Source organism: Lampris incognitus, chromosome 20 (assembly GCF_029633865.1).
Source record: "Lampris incognitus isolate fLamInc1 chromosome 20, fLamInc1.hap2, whole genome shotgun sequence".
Classification (NCBI taxonomy): domain Eukaryota; kingdom Metazoa; phylum Chordata; class Actinopteri; order Lampriformes; family Lampridae; genus Lampris; species Lampris incognitus.
In genome coordinates this window covers 12,780,112-12,798,629 of record NC_079230.1, presented here as the reverse complement: position 1 = coordinate 12,798,629, position 18,518 = coordinate 12,780,112, and the positions used below count along the sequence as shown (strand labels likewise).

At 47.9% G+C, this 18,518-nt stretch overlaps 1 protein-coding gene across 1 annotated transcript; it reads right to left on the bottom strand.

The window, feature by feature from the left end:
- Positions 1–7,181: 7,181 nt before the first annotated feature.
- Positions 7,182–16,819, bottom strand: rasl11a (RAS-like, family 11, member A). Its single transcript, XM_056300151.1, has 8 exons — positions 16,203–16,819; positions 15,300–15,356; positions 14,889–14,971; positions 13,804–13,844; positions 11,941–12,070; positions 11,491–11,566; positions 10,720–10,796; positions 7,182–9,511 (listed from the first exon to the last, which is right to left on the bottom strand). Exons 1-8 carry the CDS (start codon positions 16,357–16,359, stop codon positions 9,365–9,367), a joined length of 768 nt encoding a protein of 255 aa, XP_056156126.1. The 5' UTR covers positions 16,360–16,819; the 3' UTR covers positions 7,182–9,364.
- Positions 16,820–18,518: the final 1,699 nt, after the last annotated feature.

Sequence of the window (18,518 nt, the reverse complement as noted above, 5' to 3'; positions counted from 1 at the left end):
ATGAGGAAGCTGAAAGATGATGGTGCACCGATGTGTTTATTTGTGTGTGTGTGTGTGTGTGTGTGTGCGCGCGCGTGCATGCGTGTGCCCTAGTTCGACAATAAACATCAATAACATTGCTTACCGAGACTTTCAGGTAGATAGCGATATAGACAGGCAGTTTTCAACAAAAATATGTTTTTTTATGGAAATATTGCATTTTAACATCATAATCTCTCATAAGGAATGTACCATTCCACAGAAACATTCCTCTGCGAATAACCATGTTTCCATCTGCCAACACTCGCACTGAAAGCCATTAAATTCAATACAAAATGTTCAGAGGGCCAGTTAAAGTCAGAGAGAGCGAGAGAGACAGACAGACAGACAGACAGACAGACAGACAGACAGACAGAGAGAGACAGACAGAGAGAGAGTGCTTGGGGTAGTGGAATATAGAATGGAAGAATGCACAAATAGTGATGCTCATCTGATTCTGACACACACCCAAACGCACACGCACATGAAGTCACATGTGTGACTGCATACACAAATGTGCAAGCCGTCCCCCCCCCCCCCCCGTCACGGTTTCTCTCTGTCTGTCTGTCTGTTTGTTTCTCTCTGTCTGTCTGTCTGTCTGTTTCTCTCTGTCTCTCTCTCGCTCTCTCTCTCACACACACACACACACACACACACACACACACACACACATCCTGGGACATATTAGGAGGACCTGTCCCCTACCCTGTAGCATACCTGGAAAGATGGATGGCTTCCATATGTTGCGGTTTCAACACCAGCTGTGGGAAGTGTGTGGCTGTGTGTACTTGTGTGTGTGTGTGTGTGTGTGTGTGTGTGTGTGTGTGTGTGTGTGTGTGTGTGTGTGTGTCGGAGAGAGACCTAGAGGGGTGGGATGGAGGCCGGGGGGGGAATGAGATAGAAGATATTTGTGCACGGGCAAGAGATGGAAGGATAAAGGTAGAGAAGGTGCATGCGACAGAGAGAAACGGCGGGGCGGAGGAATGCGAGAGGGACGTGTGCACTCGAGCGAGGGGGAGAAACGGGGGGGGGGGGGAGTCGTGTGTATGTGGTGTGTGCCTGAATGAGCGAGTAGAATGGGAGATAAGAAAGGGATGTGCATTTGTGAGAAAGGTGGAAATAATGGTAGAGAAAGTCGTGTAAGAACGAGAGAGCGGTAGATGGAGAGACGGAAAGACGAAAGGAAGTGTGTGCGCATAAGAGGAGTGTGTGTGAGAGGGAGAGAAAGGCAAGCGAGATTAAATCACTGGAAGAATGAGAGAATGAATGGGCGTGTGGAAATGAGAGAGATGGAAATGGAGAGAGACAGATGAAGAGAGAAAAAAAGGGAGGCACGTGAGTGTGTGAGAGAAGAAACCGTACCAGAGACGTGGAAATGGATTTCATTCATACAGCGCTTTGCTAGCTGCAACAGCCACTCAAAGTGCTTTACAATCAATGCCTCACATTCCCCCCCACCCCACCCCACCCCACCCCACCCCACCCCACCCAACCCCACACCACACCACACCACACACACACACACACACACACACACCCCTGACGGCGGTGTTAACCATGCAAGTCACCAACCTGCTCATCAGGAACGGGGTTCGGTGTGTTGGCTTCTTGCTCAAGGACATCTCGGCAGTTGTACATGGAGGAACTGAGGATCGAACCGGCAACCCTTCAGTTACCAGACGATCTGCTCTACCTCCGAGCCACTGTTGCCCCGTGTGTGTGTGTGTGTGTGTGTGTGTGTGTGTGTGTGTGTGTGTGTGTGTGTGTGTGTGTGTGTCTGTGTGTGTGTGTGTGTCTGTGTGTGTGTGTGTGTGTGGAATTGTCGTCGTGTCTGCCCAGATTATCACTGGAATTTTTGTGTGTTTGTGTCACTGCAATGTATGAGTGTGTTGTGTGTATAAACCAGGAGGCTGATTTAACCCTCACTTTTTTATTCATATTTCTGTGGCCTGTCAGGTCAAAAATAATATTAGAGGGCACATTTAGTATTTCACACACACACACACACACACTCATCCCTGTGAACCCTGATATCCTATAGATTTGGCTCCACTGCTGTGTCATGCCGAGACTGGTACAGAGTAATCTGTTATTTCAGCTAAAGATTAAAGAAAAAAACACACAACCACAACCACACAACAACCGTAACTTAAAGGAAAACGTGGTGCATTGGTTAGTGAATTGATTATCGCACCAAACGGCGATGTAATTCTTCGGGGGCCAAAGCGCTCGCCAAATAGCGTCCAACAAAAGAATGTTTTTTTGGCACCAACAGGCTCAGGGTGCTGTGAGGTGAGTCTCAAGACTCTTAGCCAAGAGCATGGCGTTATTATAGCTAGCGATTCATTTCTAAAGTGGAGCAAAAGTCTTGCGCCATAATCCCATAAGAAATGAACTGTTGCAGAAGAAAACAGTGGAAGCAATGCAAGAGTTGGCGAGAAGGGCAAAGTCATAAATGTAAAAAAAAGGTCTATCAGTGCTCTGACTGACTGCTGGGAGAGCCTTTTTATAATGGGAGGTGTTTTTCAAACACTCCTTAAAACCTTCTGAGCCCGTCGGTGCCAAAACGAGCTCTTTTGGTGCTCTCTGATATTAGCAAGTTCCTTGAAACCTTTTGTTGGTGAGGATGAGGAATAAGTCGAGAAAGGTTAAAGGTCAGCCCTCTTCCGCTGGGCTGTTGGCAAGATGCCAGTTACAGCTGGGGTCGCTTTTAAACATTTTTGCATATCATGTTGGGGGATTCTGGGGCGGCACGGTGGCGCAGTGGTTAGCGCGGTTGCCTCACAGCAAGAAGGTCCTGGGTTCGAGCCCCGGGGTAGTCCAACCTTGGGGGTCGTCCCGGTTCGTCCTCTGTGTGGAGTTTGCATATTCTCCCTGTGTTTGCCTGGGTTTCCTCCCCCAGTGGCCCAGTCCAAAGACATGTGGGTCAGGTGAATCGGCCATACTAAATTGTCCCTAAGTATGAATGTGTGTGTGTGTGTGTGTGTGTGTGTGTGTGTGTGTGTGTGTGTGTGTGTGTGTGTGTGTGTGTGTGTGTGTGTATGTCGACCCTGTGTGATGGCCTGGCGGCCTGTCCAGGGTGTCTCCCCGCCTGCCGCCCAATGACTGCTGGGATAGGCTCCATCATCCCCGTGACCCTGAGAGCAGGATAAGCGGTTCGGATAATGGATGGATGGATGGATGGATGTTGGGGGATTCTGCCTCCAGAGTCCATATTTCCGCAAGATCTTTTACGTACCGTATTTCCCGGACTATAAGTCGCTGGTTTTTATTTACTCTTCTGGCTGGTCCTGCGCCTTACGTCCCCAAGCGATTTATATACCATGTAATTGTCGACGACTACGCTGTGTTTCAACTAAGGCCACTAGATGGCACTGTGTAATCTTCTGACTCAATTAAAACTACTGCACTAGTCGTAGGAATCGGCTCTGTGCCATCTGTGCGTAACTGTAGTCCACTGACTTCCGGTATCTACTGCAGCGGTCATACCAGTTTCACCCGTTTGCTGGGAGGTGCAGGTGACAGTTTGTCGACAGTTCTGTGCGTGTCGTTGACATTTATCCACGGCAAATCTCGCAGGCATCGCGAAAAATGTGCCATTGTCAATACCACACGCCAACAAACAGGAAACTGGTATGACCGCTGCAGTAGAAACCGGAAGTCAGTGGACTACAGTTATGCGCAAAGCCGATTGAATGAGTAGAACTGGCATGAACAGTTTGCTGTGATCGTTTGAATTGTTCAAAAGAAAATGGCGATTGTTAGTTGTCATGGTGACAACACGTCAGTGGGGCGGTAAATGTTCGTACTACTCCACTACTCGTTTGGTCGTTACTGCAAAACCCCACCTCACCTCACCTCACTGAGTCCGCGACTTAAAAAAAAAAAGTCTGTGACTTGCCGCAAGTCGGTTTATACTGAAGTTTTGTTTTTGTTTTTTTCCCTTTTCTCCCCAATTGTATCCTGCCAATTACCCCACTCTTCCGAGCCGTCCCGGTCCCGGCCCCCCCCCCTCCAGTCCGGGGGGGGGCTGCAGACTACCACATGCCTCCTCCGATACATGTGGAGTCGCCAGCCTCTTCTCACTTTCGGCTTCTTTTCACCTGAAAGTGAGGAGTTTCGCCAGGGGGCGTAGCACGTGGGAGGATCACACCATTCCCACCAGTTCCCCCTCCCCTCTGAATAGGGGCCCCGACCGACCAGAGGAGGCGCTAGAGCAGCGACCAGGACACCCACATCCGGCTTCCCACCCGCAGACACGGCCAGAAGGGGCGCCCGACCAAGCCGGAGGTAACATGGGGATTCAAACCGGCGATCCCCGTGTTGGGTAGGCAACAGAATAGGCCGCTACGCTACCCGGACGCCCTACACTGAAGTCTGTACGGAAGTTAGCTCGCTACAACCGTCACAGTTCTTTGCGATGGCAGCGGTTTAAATAAAAATGGCCACCACTCTGACCATCCTGCTATGTTGCTCTGAATGGGAATATCCGTTCTACTCACACAGTTTCTATGGTACTGCCATATAAGTGCGACTTATACAACAGAGTGACTTATAAATGTGTGTTTTTTCCTTGCAACAGTGCGCTTTTGGCTGGGTGTGACTAATACTACCGACTGGTAGTCCGGGAAATACGATCGTTGTACTGCTGTGGCAGGCGGGGTGTTGTGTTGACCTTGGTTTGGAGGAGGGGAGAAAAAGTAGTCTGTGTGCTTCAACTCACTTCCTATTTACATCTATCAGTCTGTGTTTGAAGAAGGGGACCTTTGAACTTTGTGGTTACAAATCAACAACAACAACAAAATAAGAATGACTGGGTGCTTCTCAAAGGGAAGACTGAACTGGATAACCGGCTGGTCGATTTGGCATTTGCAATGCCGACTGTCTCTCATCTCATCATCAGCCTCTTCTCCGGGGTCACATCGCGGTGGCAGCAAGCTAAGTAGGGCCCTCCAGACGTGCCTCTCCCCAGCAACGCCCTCCACCTCCTCCTGGGGGATCCCAAGGCGTTCCCAGGCCAGATTGGACATGTAGTCCCTCCAGCGAGTTCTGGGTCTACCCCGGGGTCTCCCCCCAGTTGGATGTGCCCGGAAAACCTCCCAAAGGAAGGCGTCCAGGAGGCATCCTGATCAGGTGCCCGAACCACCTCAATTTATAATGCCGATTATGAAGGATCAAGAGTCCACCAGATCACTTCTTCTACCAAGTGTCCCTCTCTGACCTCCCTGACGTGTCCGAACAGCAAAAAGACGGAAAATCCAAACAGAGCCTGCGTTACTGAATCTTGCCTCATCTTAGCTACGGGTAGTGGTGAGTTTGAAGAAGAAGCAGAGTTTTTGTTGCAAAAAAAGCAGACATGGAGGACCGGGCTGGTAGAAGACTTTTCATCATCAACAGCTCAAACTCAGGTGCAACTGTGTGTTTCTTGTTCGTTGGTGCTTAAACAGCAGCGCTGAGGGCTCTTTCGTTTTAAATGCACAGTGTGAGATCTGAAGGGGTTAAACGCCACCGCAATTAGCCAGTGATTGCCATAGGGGACATGAGCTGCAATTAAAATGAAGACCTTCAGGATTGTGGCTTCACATTCACATGAACACTGAACCACAACACAAAGAGGAATTTGAGAACAAAAGAAGTGATTCCAGTGGCAAACAGGAAGGACGCTACTAAAAGGATGTGTGTAGCGTGTGTGTGCGTGTGGGGAAATTGGAGTTGAGGATGCCTTTGCAGGAAAAGATGGAAATTGCACATGGAATTAGCACTAAAGAAAAACACAGTCTTCTGTGATGTTCTCTCTCTCTCTCTCTCTCTCTCTCTCTCTCTCTCTCTCTCTCTCTCTCTCTCTCTCTCTCTCTCTCTCTCTCCCTCACACACACAAACTCACACAAAAAGGCGACTTCATACACTGAGAAGTTATTTTCGTTTTTTGCATATTTCAGTCATTTTTAGCCATCTCCGAACTTTGTCAGGACACAGCCAGGCCTCTGGAATGAGACGAGATTTCTCCGGACTTTGTTAGATCCCCACAGCTTTTGCAGGTCAAAAGGCGAAAAAGGTCTCAGGTTGGGGTCAGCGGACATTTTTTAAGGGTATTGTGGTGTGTGTGTGTGTGTGTGTGTGTGTCTGAGAGAGAGAGTGAGACAAGGGAAGAATGGGGGGGTTCATTGACCAAGAAACAAATTTCAGATGTAGAGGAATGTGTCTGTACTGGGAACGCTGCGCTTCAAACGACCCTGTTTTATGTGAGTTTAGTGTGTGTGTGTGTGTGTGTGTGTGTGTGTGTGTGTGTGTGTGTGTTTCTGAGTGAATCTGGTGGGGAAAGAGGTCGCTCCCTAAACTCTGGTGTGTTAAAATGCTATCATTTGAGATGAGGTCATGAGAAAACTCATGAGAACAGAGAGAGAGAGAGCGAGAGAAAGAGAGAGAGAGCGAGAGCACTTAGATTGCCATAAATATGTAACCTCAGGCTTAGGTCAGCTTCTCCCATTTGTGTAGACAGTGTGTGTGTGTAAAGTGAGACAGAGAGAGAGAAACCAGGAGAACGAGGTCATGTGAATGAAGGGGCAATTTTCCACACACACACACGCATGTGTGTGTGTAACGTTTTCATGCTTGTTGTGGAAATATTCACTTGTCAAAACAAAGAAAAATATCACGAGACTGAGAGAAATGGAAAGGTGTGTATCCAAGAAGGCTGAATCAGGTCTTCTGGATACAATGTTTATTGACAGTTGTATCCAGATGACCTGATTCCACCTTCTGTGATTTTCTTACCTGGATGGATTATTGTGCATGCATCAAGGGAACATGTGTGATTTGTCGCTCCCCCTCTGTTCTTCTCTTAAATCTTTCTGGTGAGGTAAAGTTGTGTTTTTTTTTATTTTTGGTTGCCTAAAATTTAACCTAACTTTAATTGGTGTCGTGGCTATCGCGCCTCGCTCCGGATGAGAAAGAACATTGTAAGTGTCGGATGATTTTGAGACGTGGAAATTGAAAACGGGACAGAAACGAGGCACTGATTACAACCGGTCGAGCTGAACAGAATCTCCCCCCCACAGTGAAAAGCTGTTTCTCTGAAAGGACTTTTTTTTTTTTTATGGACGAGTGAAAAAGGCCTTTGAAGCAACATTTCAATTGTACATTGAAACCATATCGAGAGTCTCTCAGACAGCCTCACGACAAGGGGGATACAAAAATTCTCGCCCTAACCCAATGCAAATCACAACGTCTCGGAAACAGATTTAGTCCACAACACGAGCAATTGAAACCATACCATTAGTTTATGATACTGGGACCACTTCACTGAAACCAAGCAGCACATTCTTTGGCAAAACACAGTATTAGGTTTCTAAAGGCTTAAATGTCCTGTTGTCGTTTTTTTTTACATCTGCACTCCATGACTGAGGTGGTGTGTCAGCCCTCTCGCTCAGTCTCCCTTTGCTGTTAGTTTGCATGTTGCAGGATTGCAGACGCCGAGATGTTTGGTCAGTCTGGCTTTCGCCGTTTGCACCACACAGCCCCTGCACACCTTACGCTACACCCGTCCACTACTGACAAAAACTGACATCCACGGAAATATGTCTGATTTTTTTTGTAAAATGATTAGTAGTGTGGTGGCACGGTGGCGCAGTGGTTAGCACAGTCGCCTCACAGCAAGAAGGTCCTGGGTTCGAGCCCTGGGGTTGTCCAACCTTGGGGGTCATCCCGGGTCGTCCTCTGTGTGGAGTTTGCATGTTCTCCCCGTGTCTGTGTGGGTTTCCTCCGGGTGCTCCGGTTTCCTCCCACAGTCCAAAGACATGTAGGTCAGGTGAATCGGCCGTACTAATTGTCCCTAGGTGTTTGTGTGTGTGTGTGTGTGTGTGTGTGTGGGCCCTGTGATGGCCGCCAGGGTGTCTCCCCGCCTGCCGCCCAATGACTGCTGGGATTGGCTCCAGCATCCCGTGACCCTGAGAGCAGGATAAGCGGTTTGAATAATGGATGGATGGAATGGAAGGATGGTTAGTTGTGCAGATAACCTTTTTTTTTTTAGAGATTTGATATCCTCTCCTCTGCCGCATGCTCTGGGTCTGGTATCAGTAAGGCCTGAACTCCTTCACCCGGATTTGCCTGGTTAGTCTTTCCCGTGCAATGAGTCTCTGTTCCCTATGTTTTGTCACATCTTGGTGAATGCGTATCCCCACTTGCAGAATTTTTTTTTTGTTTGGTCCCCCCCCCCCTTTTTTTTTTCTCTTCAGTTGTATACTGTATACAGCCAATTACCCCACTCTTCCAAGCCATTCCGGTCACTGCTCCACTCCCTCCGCCAAGCCGGGGAGGGCTGCAGACTACCACATGCCTCCTCCGATACATGTTGAGTCTCCAGCCGCTTCTTTTCACCCGACAGTGAGGAGTTTGCCAGGGGGACGTAGTGCGTGGGAGGATCACGCTATTCCCCCCAGTTCCCCCTCCCCCCAAACAAGCGCCCCGACCGACCAGAGGAGGCGCTAGTGCAACGAGCAGGACACATACCCACATCCAGCTTCCCACCCGCAGACACAGCCAATTATGTATGTAGGGACGCCCGACCACACAGGAAGTAACACGGGGATTCGAACGGTCGATCTCTGTGCTGGTAAGCCACCGAATAGACCGCCACGCCACCCAGATGCCCCCACTTGCAGAATTTTACCATGGCTTTCATTGAGCGTACCTTTTATGACATAAGTTTTGCATCCATTTTTTATCCTTGTAGTGATCAGGCCTGGTAAGAGGGTTATCTAAGAGTCATCTTGGCTGTGGACCTTTTCCGAAACGGAGACGTTTTTGGCCGTTGGGAACATTCCCCTCGATAATTTGTCTTGGTTGTTCCTCTGCCTTGTTCTGTAGCAATATAGGACGTGTCAATCATCCATCAGTTCATCCATTCCTCCATCCATCACTTGCTCACTCACCCACTTTCACCCTTCCCCTCCTCTAAAATCATCCCATCTATACATACACACAACTAATCATTCAATTATCTGTCAATCCAGCCACTGAAATCCAGAAAAGTACCCCCATCCATTCACCCATCCATCTATTCATCCATTCATCCATCTATTTATCCAGCCATCCATCCATCTGCTGGTGTTCATAAAGCGTGTTGATGGCTACAGTTGAGCCAAGTGTTTTTTTCCCCCTCTCCATTTTAACGGTTCCAGGTGTCCTCTAAAATCCCCCGGGGTTCAGTAAATTCCCAAACTCCATAAAAAACGCCATAAAAGTCACAACTCTTTTCTGTCCGAGGCTTTAGGGCTCTGCTCATGGAACTCCTCATCCGCTGCATGTGCCCCGCGGCGCGCTCCTCCTGCGTCCTCCTCTCCGGTGGTCAGAGGGCTGTGGCAGACTTGACTTTGGAGGACAGGACCTGCCTGAACCGCCTCTTCAGCTCTTGCATGTTGGGAGACTTGGGTCGGGCCAGGTGGAGGCCTCCTCGCCTCTTCTCCCCATTCCCGCCCCCCAGCGCACGGCTCACCTGGCAGGGAAACAGAGGAGGAGAATGTGGCAACCTCAACAATACAACCAGCAGGGGCCAGATTTAAATGAATAAATAGGTCAATAAATATCCCAGTAAATGTTACCACTTTTGCATGATTCCTGCACTGCTACTGTATTCCTGCTACAGCTCCATAAAGAATTGTTTGGAAAACCTTTTATTTCCTTTTTGGATTTTTTCCCTCCTTTTTCTCCCCAATTGTACTTGGCCAATAACCCTCATTTTCCGAGCCATCCTGATCCCTGCTCCGCCCCCTCTGCCGATCCAAGGAGGGCTGCAGACCAACACATGTCTCTTCCAGTACATGTGGAGTCACCAGCCGCTTCTTTTCACCTGACAGTGAGAAGTTTCGCCAAGGGGACGTAGTGCGTGGGAGGATCATGCTATTCCCCCCAGTTCCCCCTCCGCCCCGAACAGGCACCTCAACCGACCAGAGGAGGCGCTAGTGCAGCGACCAGGACACATACCCACACCCGGCTTCGCACCAGCAGACACGACCAATTGTGTCTGTAGGGACGCCCGACCAAGCCGGAGGTAATACGGGGATTCGAACCAGTGATCCCCGTGTTGGTAGGCAACAGAATAGACCACTACACTACCCGGACGGCCCCAAATGTCCCCACTTTTGCATAAATCGTGCACTGCTGCTGCATTCCTGCTACAACTCCATAAAGAATTGCTTGGAAAACTTTGTATGGGCCGATGGCAATACACAAAATGGGTACCACTGGAGGCGATACAGTGATCAAATTCAGCGATGGTATAAAAGATGATTTAAATGATGCGACTTATCTTTTGGCTAGTCTCCCAATCAGTTTTTGCACAATGACTCGATGGGCGCACGTCAAAGCCAGCTGAACAACTGATGACTTTGCTCGCGAATCAAATACAATAAATGAAGGCTCGGCGTTAACAATGTCCCAGCATTTCAGGGACAAGTACAGATTACTCTCTTTCTGCCAAGTCAGACTTCATTTTCAGTTGAGGATGGTTGAAGGATAAAGATGAAAATGTAGCCTCTTGCTAGCTAGCTAGCCTGTGCTTTTAGAGACAATATAACTGTATTCCAGTCGGTCGAAATTGTGACCAAATTCACCTAGCCTCCCAAACCAACCAATAAATTAGAAAACAAAACAAAACAATAACAACAAGGAAATGACAAGACATGAACAAGCAGACAATCCCACCTCTTGGCAGAGATGGAGGAAGGCCGTGTGAACGCCCTCATGGTTCTCCCTGGCCGAGGCCTCGAAATACACCCCTCCTGTAAGCAGGGGACATGTTAACACTGACTTCACACTCTGCAGAGTCGGACTTCACGTAATGACACATTTCTTTTAATCTTGCTGATTTATAACAACGGTATGCAGCACAGAGTAAGGACAGATATGGGCTACATGAGAATTTACAGGACATTTGTTTATGCGCTAACCTGTCCCCCGCCGTGGTTATCAATCATAATAATTCAAACAATTTCGACTGTAACTGTAAATGTATGCTTTGACTTTACGCTTGGCAGCTAAAAGCAAGAAAGAAAGAAGAGGTCTGGCCATCGAAACGCTAAACTGTCGTCTAGTACTCAATATAAAGCATAGCTCTCTCACTCTCTCTGTCTCTCTTGCTCTGTCTCTTGCTCTCTCTCTGTCGCTCTGTCTCTCTGTCTCTCGCTCTCTCTCTCTCTCTCTGCCTCCACCTGTCTTAAACATAATCAAGCAGGATCCAAGGAGAGGGCCATTATGGTTAGCCATTAAATTCGACCATGTGTGTGTGTGTGTGTGTGTGTGTGTGTGTGTGTGTGTGTGTGTTCAAGATGGCCTTCACTGTCTCAGAGTGCAGATTGGAAAACAGGCTTTGAGAAAAACAGGGAGAGGCAACAGAGTGGGGGAGAAAGACAAAAGAGACCATTCTAGAGACAGATTAAAACACAAAACAGGTTAAAAAAAGGGGGTCCAGCCCACCCAGAGTTGCCGCCAGTGTCTCGCCCGCATCGGCTGGGACCTGGCGAGCCCTGAGAAGGTCACTCTTGTTACCAACCTGGACCGTGATACAGACAACAGATTAAATTGGATTAGATTACAGGGATTAGGGTTATCAGACATTCTACACACAACTCTCAGTCCTCTGCAGTTCAGTAAACACTGTCTCAGTAGACACGGAAGTAATGCTTCACCAGATCTATCCTCCACATTCATTAACAACAAACAGATGAACGAATGACTGACTGACTGACTGACTGACTGACTGACTGACTGACTGACTGACTGACTGACTGACTGACTGACTGACTGACTGACTGACTGACTCAATCAATCAATCAATCAATATCATATCAGGACATAGCTGTAAGTGTGTGCAGATGCACACGCGCACACACACACACATGTACAGACACACGCACACCCACTCACCAGTATGACAGGTATATTCCCAGCGGGGTGTATGCGTCGCACATGTTGGTAGAGGGGTTGTATGGTGCGATAACTGTTGTGGTCTGTTATGGAGAAGACGAGCACATAACCATCCGCCCAGTAGATTGACCTGTAAAGCAAGTCAATAATTTAACAGTGGGTTTCATTTCCTGGTTTGATATTAACTCTGTCCCCCCCACCCCGTAATTCAGTAGTATAGTTGAGTCAAGCCCTGTGATGGCCTGGTGGCCTGTCCAGGATGTCTCCCCGCCTGCCGCCCAGTGACTGCTGGAATAGGCTCCAGCACCCACCCCGACCCTGAGAGCAGGATAAGCAGTTCAGATAATGGATGAATGGAGTTGAGTCAAGTCGAGTTTATTTGTATAGCCCAAATCCGCAAGGAAGTCCCGAAGGGCTTTACAATATACAACAGTGTACGACATACGACACCCTCTATCCTTGGACCCTAGACCCGAATGAGGAAAAGCTCCACAAGAAAAACCTTATCAGGAAAAGGAACCAATATGGGAGAAATCTCAGGAAGAGCAACAGAGGAGGACATTTGCATGTCTGCCAATGCTGGAAGAGGGATCCCTCTTTTGTGTATTTTGTGCATGTTCAGATGCACAAACTACACAAAAATAACAGACTTATAATGTAACACCATAGATTACACACAGATTGAGGTGCTGTAGAATCTAGAATACATACAGCTAATGCAGTTGAGAAAAAGGAAGATGGAGGGGGGGGGTAACGGAAGTCAAGGCATCAATGAACCTACAGTGGTGCAGTGGCACGCAGTCCTGACTGCAGACCACTAATCCACTTGGCCCAATTCAATTCAACTCAACTCAACTCAATTCAATTGAGCTCAGAATAGATTTGAGTCGACTTCAATTCAGTTCAATTTAGTTAACTTAAATACAATATATTTCACTTTTTCCACTCACTCACTCACCCAAGAAAGAAAGAAAGAAAGAATTGTTCTCTTTTTTCTCCTATTGTTCACACTAGTTGGGTTTGTATTGTGCAGCACAACCTGCATTGAATTTGAACTACACAGTCCAGTGGGAATTGAGTTTGAACTGTATAGTAGCTGAATTAGCTTAAGAGTAGGTGAGAAGGGGAAGGGGGGGTGTACTTCCTCCTACTGCTTTTCGATCATGCAACAAATAATCTGATGCAGACGGAGATCTGTTCACTGAGCTTGATGCGTGGATTTGTTGATCACTTCAGATGATTGGCAGTGGCTTATCTGTAGGTTATATGCTGCTTATTCATATGTTCGAAGTAGATCATCGTCGCCATCATCATCGAGAAAAATAATGAACAGGTCCGCGGTGGTGTAGCGGTCTCTGTGTCGATGCAGTTGCCCACTGGGGACCGGGGTTCGCGCCCCGGTCTCGTCAGATCCGACTATGACCGGACTCGACGAAGCAGCGATCATTGGCAACGCTGTCTTCGGGAGGGGGGCGGAGTCGGCTTGTGTTCGTCACGTGAATGCGTCTCTGCGTGTGTCGGAAAAACAGTGGTTCGGCTTGGAGTCGCCTTGTCACGAAAGTGGCGAGGCGGTCTCCTTCGAGACTGCCGGCCGGAGAGATGCAGTTGGCGAACGCATACAGTGCGAGGGTGGGTGTTTGAATTAAAATAGGGATCGATTGCCCACTAAATTGGGAGAAAAAAGGGAAAAATCAGAAATAAATTTATAAAAAAAAGAAAAGAAAAATAATGAACGAACGAGAGAGAAATAAAGACAGAATGAAAGAAAGAATAACTCAGTGAAAGTAAAAGGGACAGATCAAATCAAATCAATTTTATTTGTACAGCCCAGTATCACAGATGAAAAGAGAAACATGGTCTCACCTGTTGATCTGCTCTTGGCAGTACAGACCCTCTGCGTCATCCTTGAGAGGGGGGGGAGAGGGGGGAGAGAGAGGGGGGAGGGGGGGAGATGGTAACTACTTTGAAACTTGAAAAAAACAAAACAGTGAGTACACGCTAACTCACTGTCTGGCATCATCGGTTTGTTTTTCTCTGTAAGTGACTGTGTGGGAACACGCCGTTTTAACATTCCTTCAAACTACGTCAAAAACCTCGAGACTCCCCTGCTCGACGCCCAGAACTGCCCCGCGCCGTTACGCCCCTGTCACCTCCCCCCCTGTCACCTCCCCCCTGTCTGTCAACAGTGCGGCTCATGTCAGCCTCCTCTGCCGCCCGTCAACAGGGGGCGGGGGGGGGGTTGCTGACGTTCAGACGTCAATCGGCGCTTCTGCACGTGAGCCGCTCAAAGGTCTGCGAGCGCAAACGCCTTGCGGTAGGTAGCTCGCGCACTGCGGTCACCGCGCTCCCGGTGAACAACGCCTACGTCATTTCCTCGCCGCGTCAAACGCATTCCTGAAATTACTTGGCACGATAAAACCAACGTTGTTGCTGTTTGCTTGTTTACCGTCAGAAATTTGGGATATCGTCCACTCACATTCTTCAAGAGTTTGACTCGTAATCAAACAGTTTATAGCAATCCTTATCTCTAATTTCACTACGCAGCCTTAAAGATGTGTGTAATAACTATTTTGGACGACACATACAGCGAAGCTTTGTGGGCGATGTGAAACGTTTCTAAGAGGGGGGAGAAAAGACGCCCAATTCAATAAATAACATGTCTCAAGGAACGATCACGTCCTCCGCACCGCGGAGGAAACGCATGCTGGGGCTCTGGACTGCCTATTATTAAACGCATTGTCAGATAAGATGGTTGTAGTATGAGTCAAAGCTTGCAATGACAACCCAGTCTCTCTCCCCCCCTCTCTCTCTCTCCCTCTCTCTCTCACACACACACTCTCTCTCCCCCTCTCTCTCTCCCTCTCCCCCCCCCCTCTCCCTCTCTCTCTCTCTCTCCCCCTCTCCCCCCCCTCTCTCTCTCTCTCACTCGCTCTCTGTTTGGTGGTTACCTGGAGAGCGACACAGGGTGTGTCCTGGATCTGAAGAGAAACCTCCTCTCCATCCAGGGTGACCTTCCTGGAGTACAAAGCTCCTGGGGAAAGACAGACACGGGTGAAATGATGGATGGATGGATGGGGGTGCCTTCGCTATAGTGCAGTGGAATGGGTTGATTGGTTGATATATTGATGATTAGTCGAGGAGCTGTCTGGATAGGCTGATTGTAGAGGAAGGGAAAGGTGTAAGTGAGTGGGTGAGTGAGTGAGAGGTGAATGGATGGATGATAGACAATGAAAGGATGGAGTTATGACTGGTCAACTAATAGAGGGAATGAAATGATTGATGGGTGGACTGATGGATGGATGGACAGACAAACAGACTAATTGACTGATTGATTGATAGATAGATAGACAGGGACTGACCTGTGTTGGCTTCGTAATCTCCAATGAACCTCTTAGTCAGAAATCTGACAATTAAGGCTAAGACCAGAAGACAAAAAAAAATTAAAGTTAGAACACAGAAAGTGTGTGTGTGTGTGTGTGTGTGTGTGGTGAATAACAACGTAAGGGAGAATCTTATTCCTGAGACTGGAGTCCCGCGTCTCAAAATGTCCAGTATCTTTTCAAAGAATGATTTTGAAAATAAACGAATCATTACAAAAATAAACGTGTTGCTTTGACCTGGTTTTAATCAAGAGCATACCACGAAGCCTTGTCTTTACAAAGACAAGCTGCTGAGTTTTCCTATGAAGCCAAAATCTGCAAAGAAAAGTCGCGGGACATTTGAGAAACCCATTTCCTGCTTTATTTTGTGTCTCTTTGAGACACGTCTGTGGCCTGTTGCTTACTCACTTTCTGTCACTGACAGGCGGTCCCACGCACAGCCGCAGACGACTAAACGTGCGGCACAGCCGGTGAACATGCGCGCCATTGCAGTCGCAGTAGAGAGCGCATGAGTGTCGCCCCCTGCTGTCGGATAGTATAATCTCTAACGTTACAGAAATAACCGTCGGACCAGGCTTCCAAACTGTATGTTCATCACACTTCAGGGAAGCATAATTAATTGGAATCCAAATTAGGAGTAATGAGGGATTGGGATGCTTCATATCATAGCCGCTGGGTATCACGCAGAGATGTCTAACGGTCCTTGCAGCTGAATGGAGGACTCGTCTCACACAGGCCAAACATCCACTTATGAGGCAGCCCTGACTTAATACTAAACGTATATATATTTTTTGTGGAGCTCGTATTTGACATTTTGCACAAGAGCTTTTCACCCACGTTTCTAAATGCGTCCCTCTTCCCACCAACCTCATGCCCCGTTACCTGTTTTCCCGACGTTACTCGCTCCCAAAACTACGATCTTGACGTTTTTGTTGGGCACGCAGTCCAGGACGGGATACTCCGGTATCGGGACTAGCAGAAAATTGCTAGAACCGCTACTATTCATTGTTCTCGGTGGGTCCACTGTTGTTAGCCGCATTTAGCTCCCTCTGTCCCTCTTGTCCTTATCACTTCAGCCTGGGAATGTGGTTGTAATTTTTTTATTCCCCCCCCCCTCTCTCTTCCACACGTCCTACTTCCCCTTATCTCCTTAGAGTGTTCCGGCGGCGCTGGGACACGGCGCCTCGCCCTCGTTGGTGCAGGCGTCGGTGTCCAGAAAATATTCTAACATTTCTTTTTTCTTTTTGAAAGAAATCCAAAAGCTCAGGGGCCAACTCCACTGAGTGTAAAGATGGACTTCAGTCGCCCTAAAACTTCCGCTCGGCAGCTTACTGCGGGCATCCTTTGGCCGAGGAATAGTCCTTGTCCGGATCCTCGACAATATACTTTATCATTGTACAGTTCTAGCTGAATAATCTCTTCAAGTGCGGCACCGAAGCGCAACTTCCACCGGCACGTAACGGCAGCGCGCGCGCGAGAGAGAGAGAGCGCGCGAGAGAGCGAGCGAGCAAGAGAGAGAGAGAGAGAGAGAGAGAGAGAGAGAGAGAGAGAGAGAGAGAGAGAGAGAGAGAGAGAGAGAGAGAGAGAGAGCGAGAGAGAGAGAGAGAGCGATCTTGAGACTTGAGGGGGCGTGAATGAATGCTGGACAGAGCCCCGATATTCCCATGAGATGCGTCGAAACTGGGCTACTCCCTAGCCTGGACTCTCGCAGAGATCACGTTTCTTCTGTGCCTGCTGAAGTCAATAGGAATTGGTCGAACTGGTCCCATTGTAGGTGAACGCCGAAACACTGCTGTAGGACAAGCCAGCAGCTCCGTGGAAAGAGCCCCCCCCCCCCACACACACACACACACACACACACCCGTACCGGATCAAAATCAAAATCAAACTCAGACTCAGAATCAGCATCAACTCTATTGGCTAAGTGTGCTTATGCATACGAGGAATCTTACTCCGGTTTACAGCAGCTTCTGGTGCTTACAGGATTTGGTTTTTTGTGTGTGTTTTTAGGGCGCTGTTCCTTATCCGATGCGAGGGTCTAAGGACAGGATGTTGTATTAAAGCCCCCTGAGGCAAATATGTAATTTGTGATATTGGGCTATACAGATAAAGTTGACTTGACTTACACTCTGACTATCACTCACAAAAAAAGAAAAGAATAATAAATAGAATAGTGGAGGTAAGTATGGTATGCACAAGGTATGTCACAACTACACAGAGTTTTGTTATGTGTGAATAATTTAACTTATTATACTTATATATATATATATACTTATATCATATTGTATACTTAAATATAGACTATATATTTATCTTATCTATTATATAATCATATATTATAAACTTATGTTATTGTAATTATAAAAATATCAATAATAATTTTCAACCAGTATACAGCAGTTGTATGTGTATTTACAATTGTACATTTGTGTTGCACATCTGATTTAAAGAGGTAGTGCGCATCATAGATATGTAGGTGAGACATTTTGATCAGAGGGGGCTATGTACAAAGTGTCATGGTTACATAATAAGTGTCCATTATTGCACTATGCTGTTAAGTGTTCATGACAGAGATGTCCTGTGGGGAAAAAACTGTTCCTGTGTCTGGTGGTTTTAGTGCACATCGCTCTGTAGTGCTTGCCAGAGGGTAGGAGTTCAAACAGACTGTGTCCTGGGTGTGGGGGGGGGGGGTCTGTGCTGATTCTGCCCTCCTATTTCCGGGCTATAGAGATGTACAGGTCCTGCAGGGTGGGCAGGGGAGCGCCAGTGATTGTTTTCATGCTGTCCTTAATGTTCCCTACAGTCTGTTCCTATCCTGCTTTGTTGCTGCTCCAAACCGGACCATGATAGATGTGCACAGGACCGATTCAATGACTGCGGTGTAGAACTGGCTCAACAGCTCATGTGACAGATCAAATTTCCTCAATTGCCACAGAAAGAACATCCTCTGCTGGGCCTTTTTGAGAATGGAGTTGATGTTGGTCTCCCACTTCAGGTCTTTCGAAATGGTAGTTCCCAGAAACTTGAAGGTCTCCACGGTTGACACAGGGCTGTTGGATATAGTGAGTGGGAGCAGTGCTGAGGGGTGTCTCCTAAAGTCCACTGTCATCTCCACAGTCTTGAGCATGTTCAGCTCCAAGTTGTTCTGACTGTACCAGCTCACCAGCCGCTCATCCTCCTGTCGATATGCAGACTCGT

What these genes read in the sequence shown, in the direction of transcription:
- rasl11a (XM_056300151.1), bottom strand. Translation starts at nt 16,359, where the DNA reads ATGCGGCTAACAACAGTGGACCCACCGAGAACAATGAATAGTAGCGGT. An exon ending in GAGTAACGTCGGGAAAACAG is followed by an intron (nt 15,357 to 16,202) that starts GTAACGGGGCAT and finishes TTCTGGTCTTAG; the next exon opens with CCTTAATTGTCAGATTTCTG. An exon ending in CACCCTGTGTCGCTCTCCAG is followed by an intron (nt 13,845 to 14,888) that starts GTAACCACCAAA and finishes CCCCCTCTCAAG; the next exon opens with GATGACGCAGAGGGTCTGTA.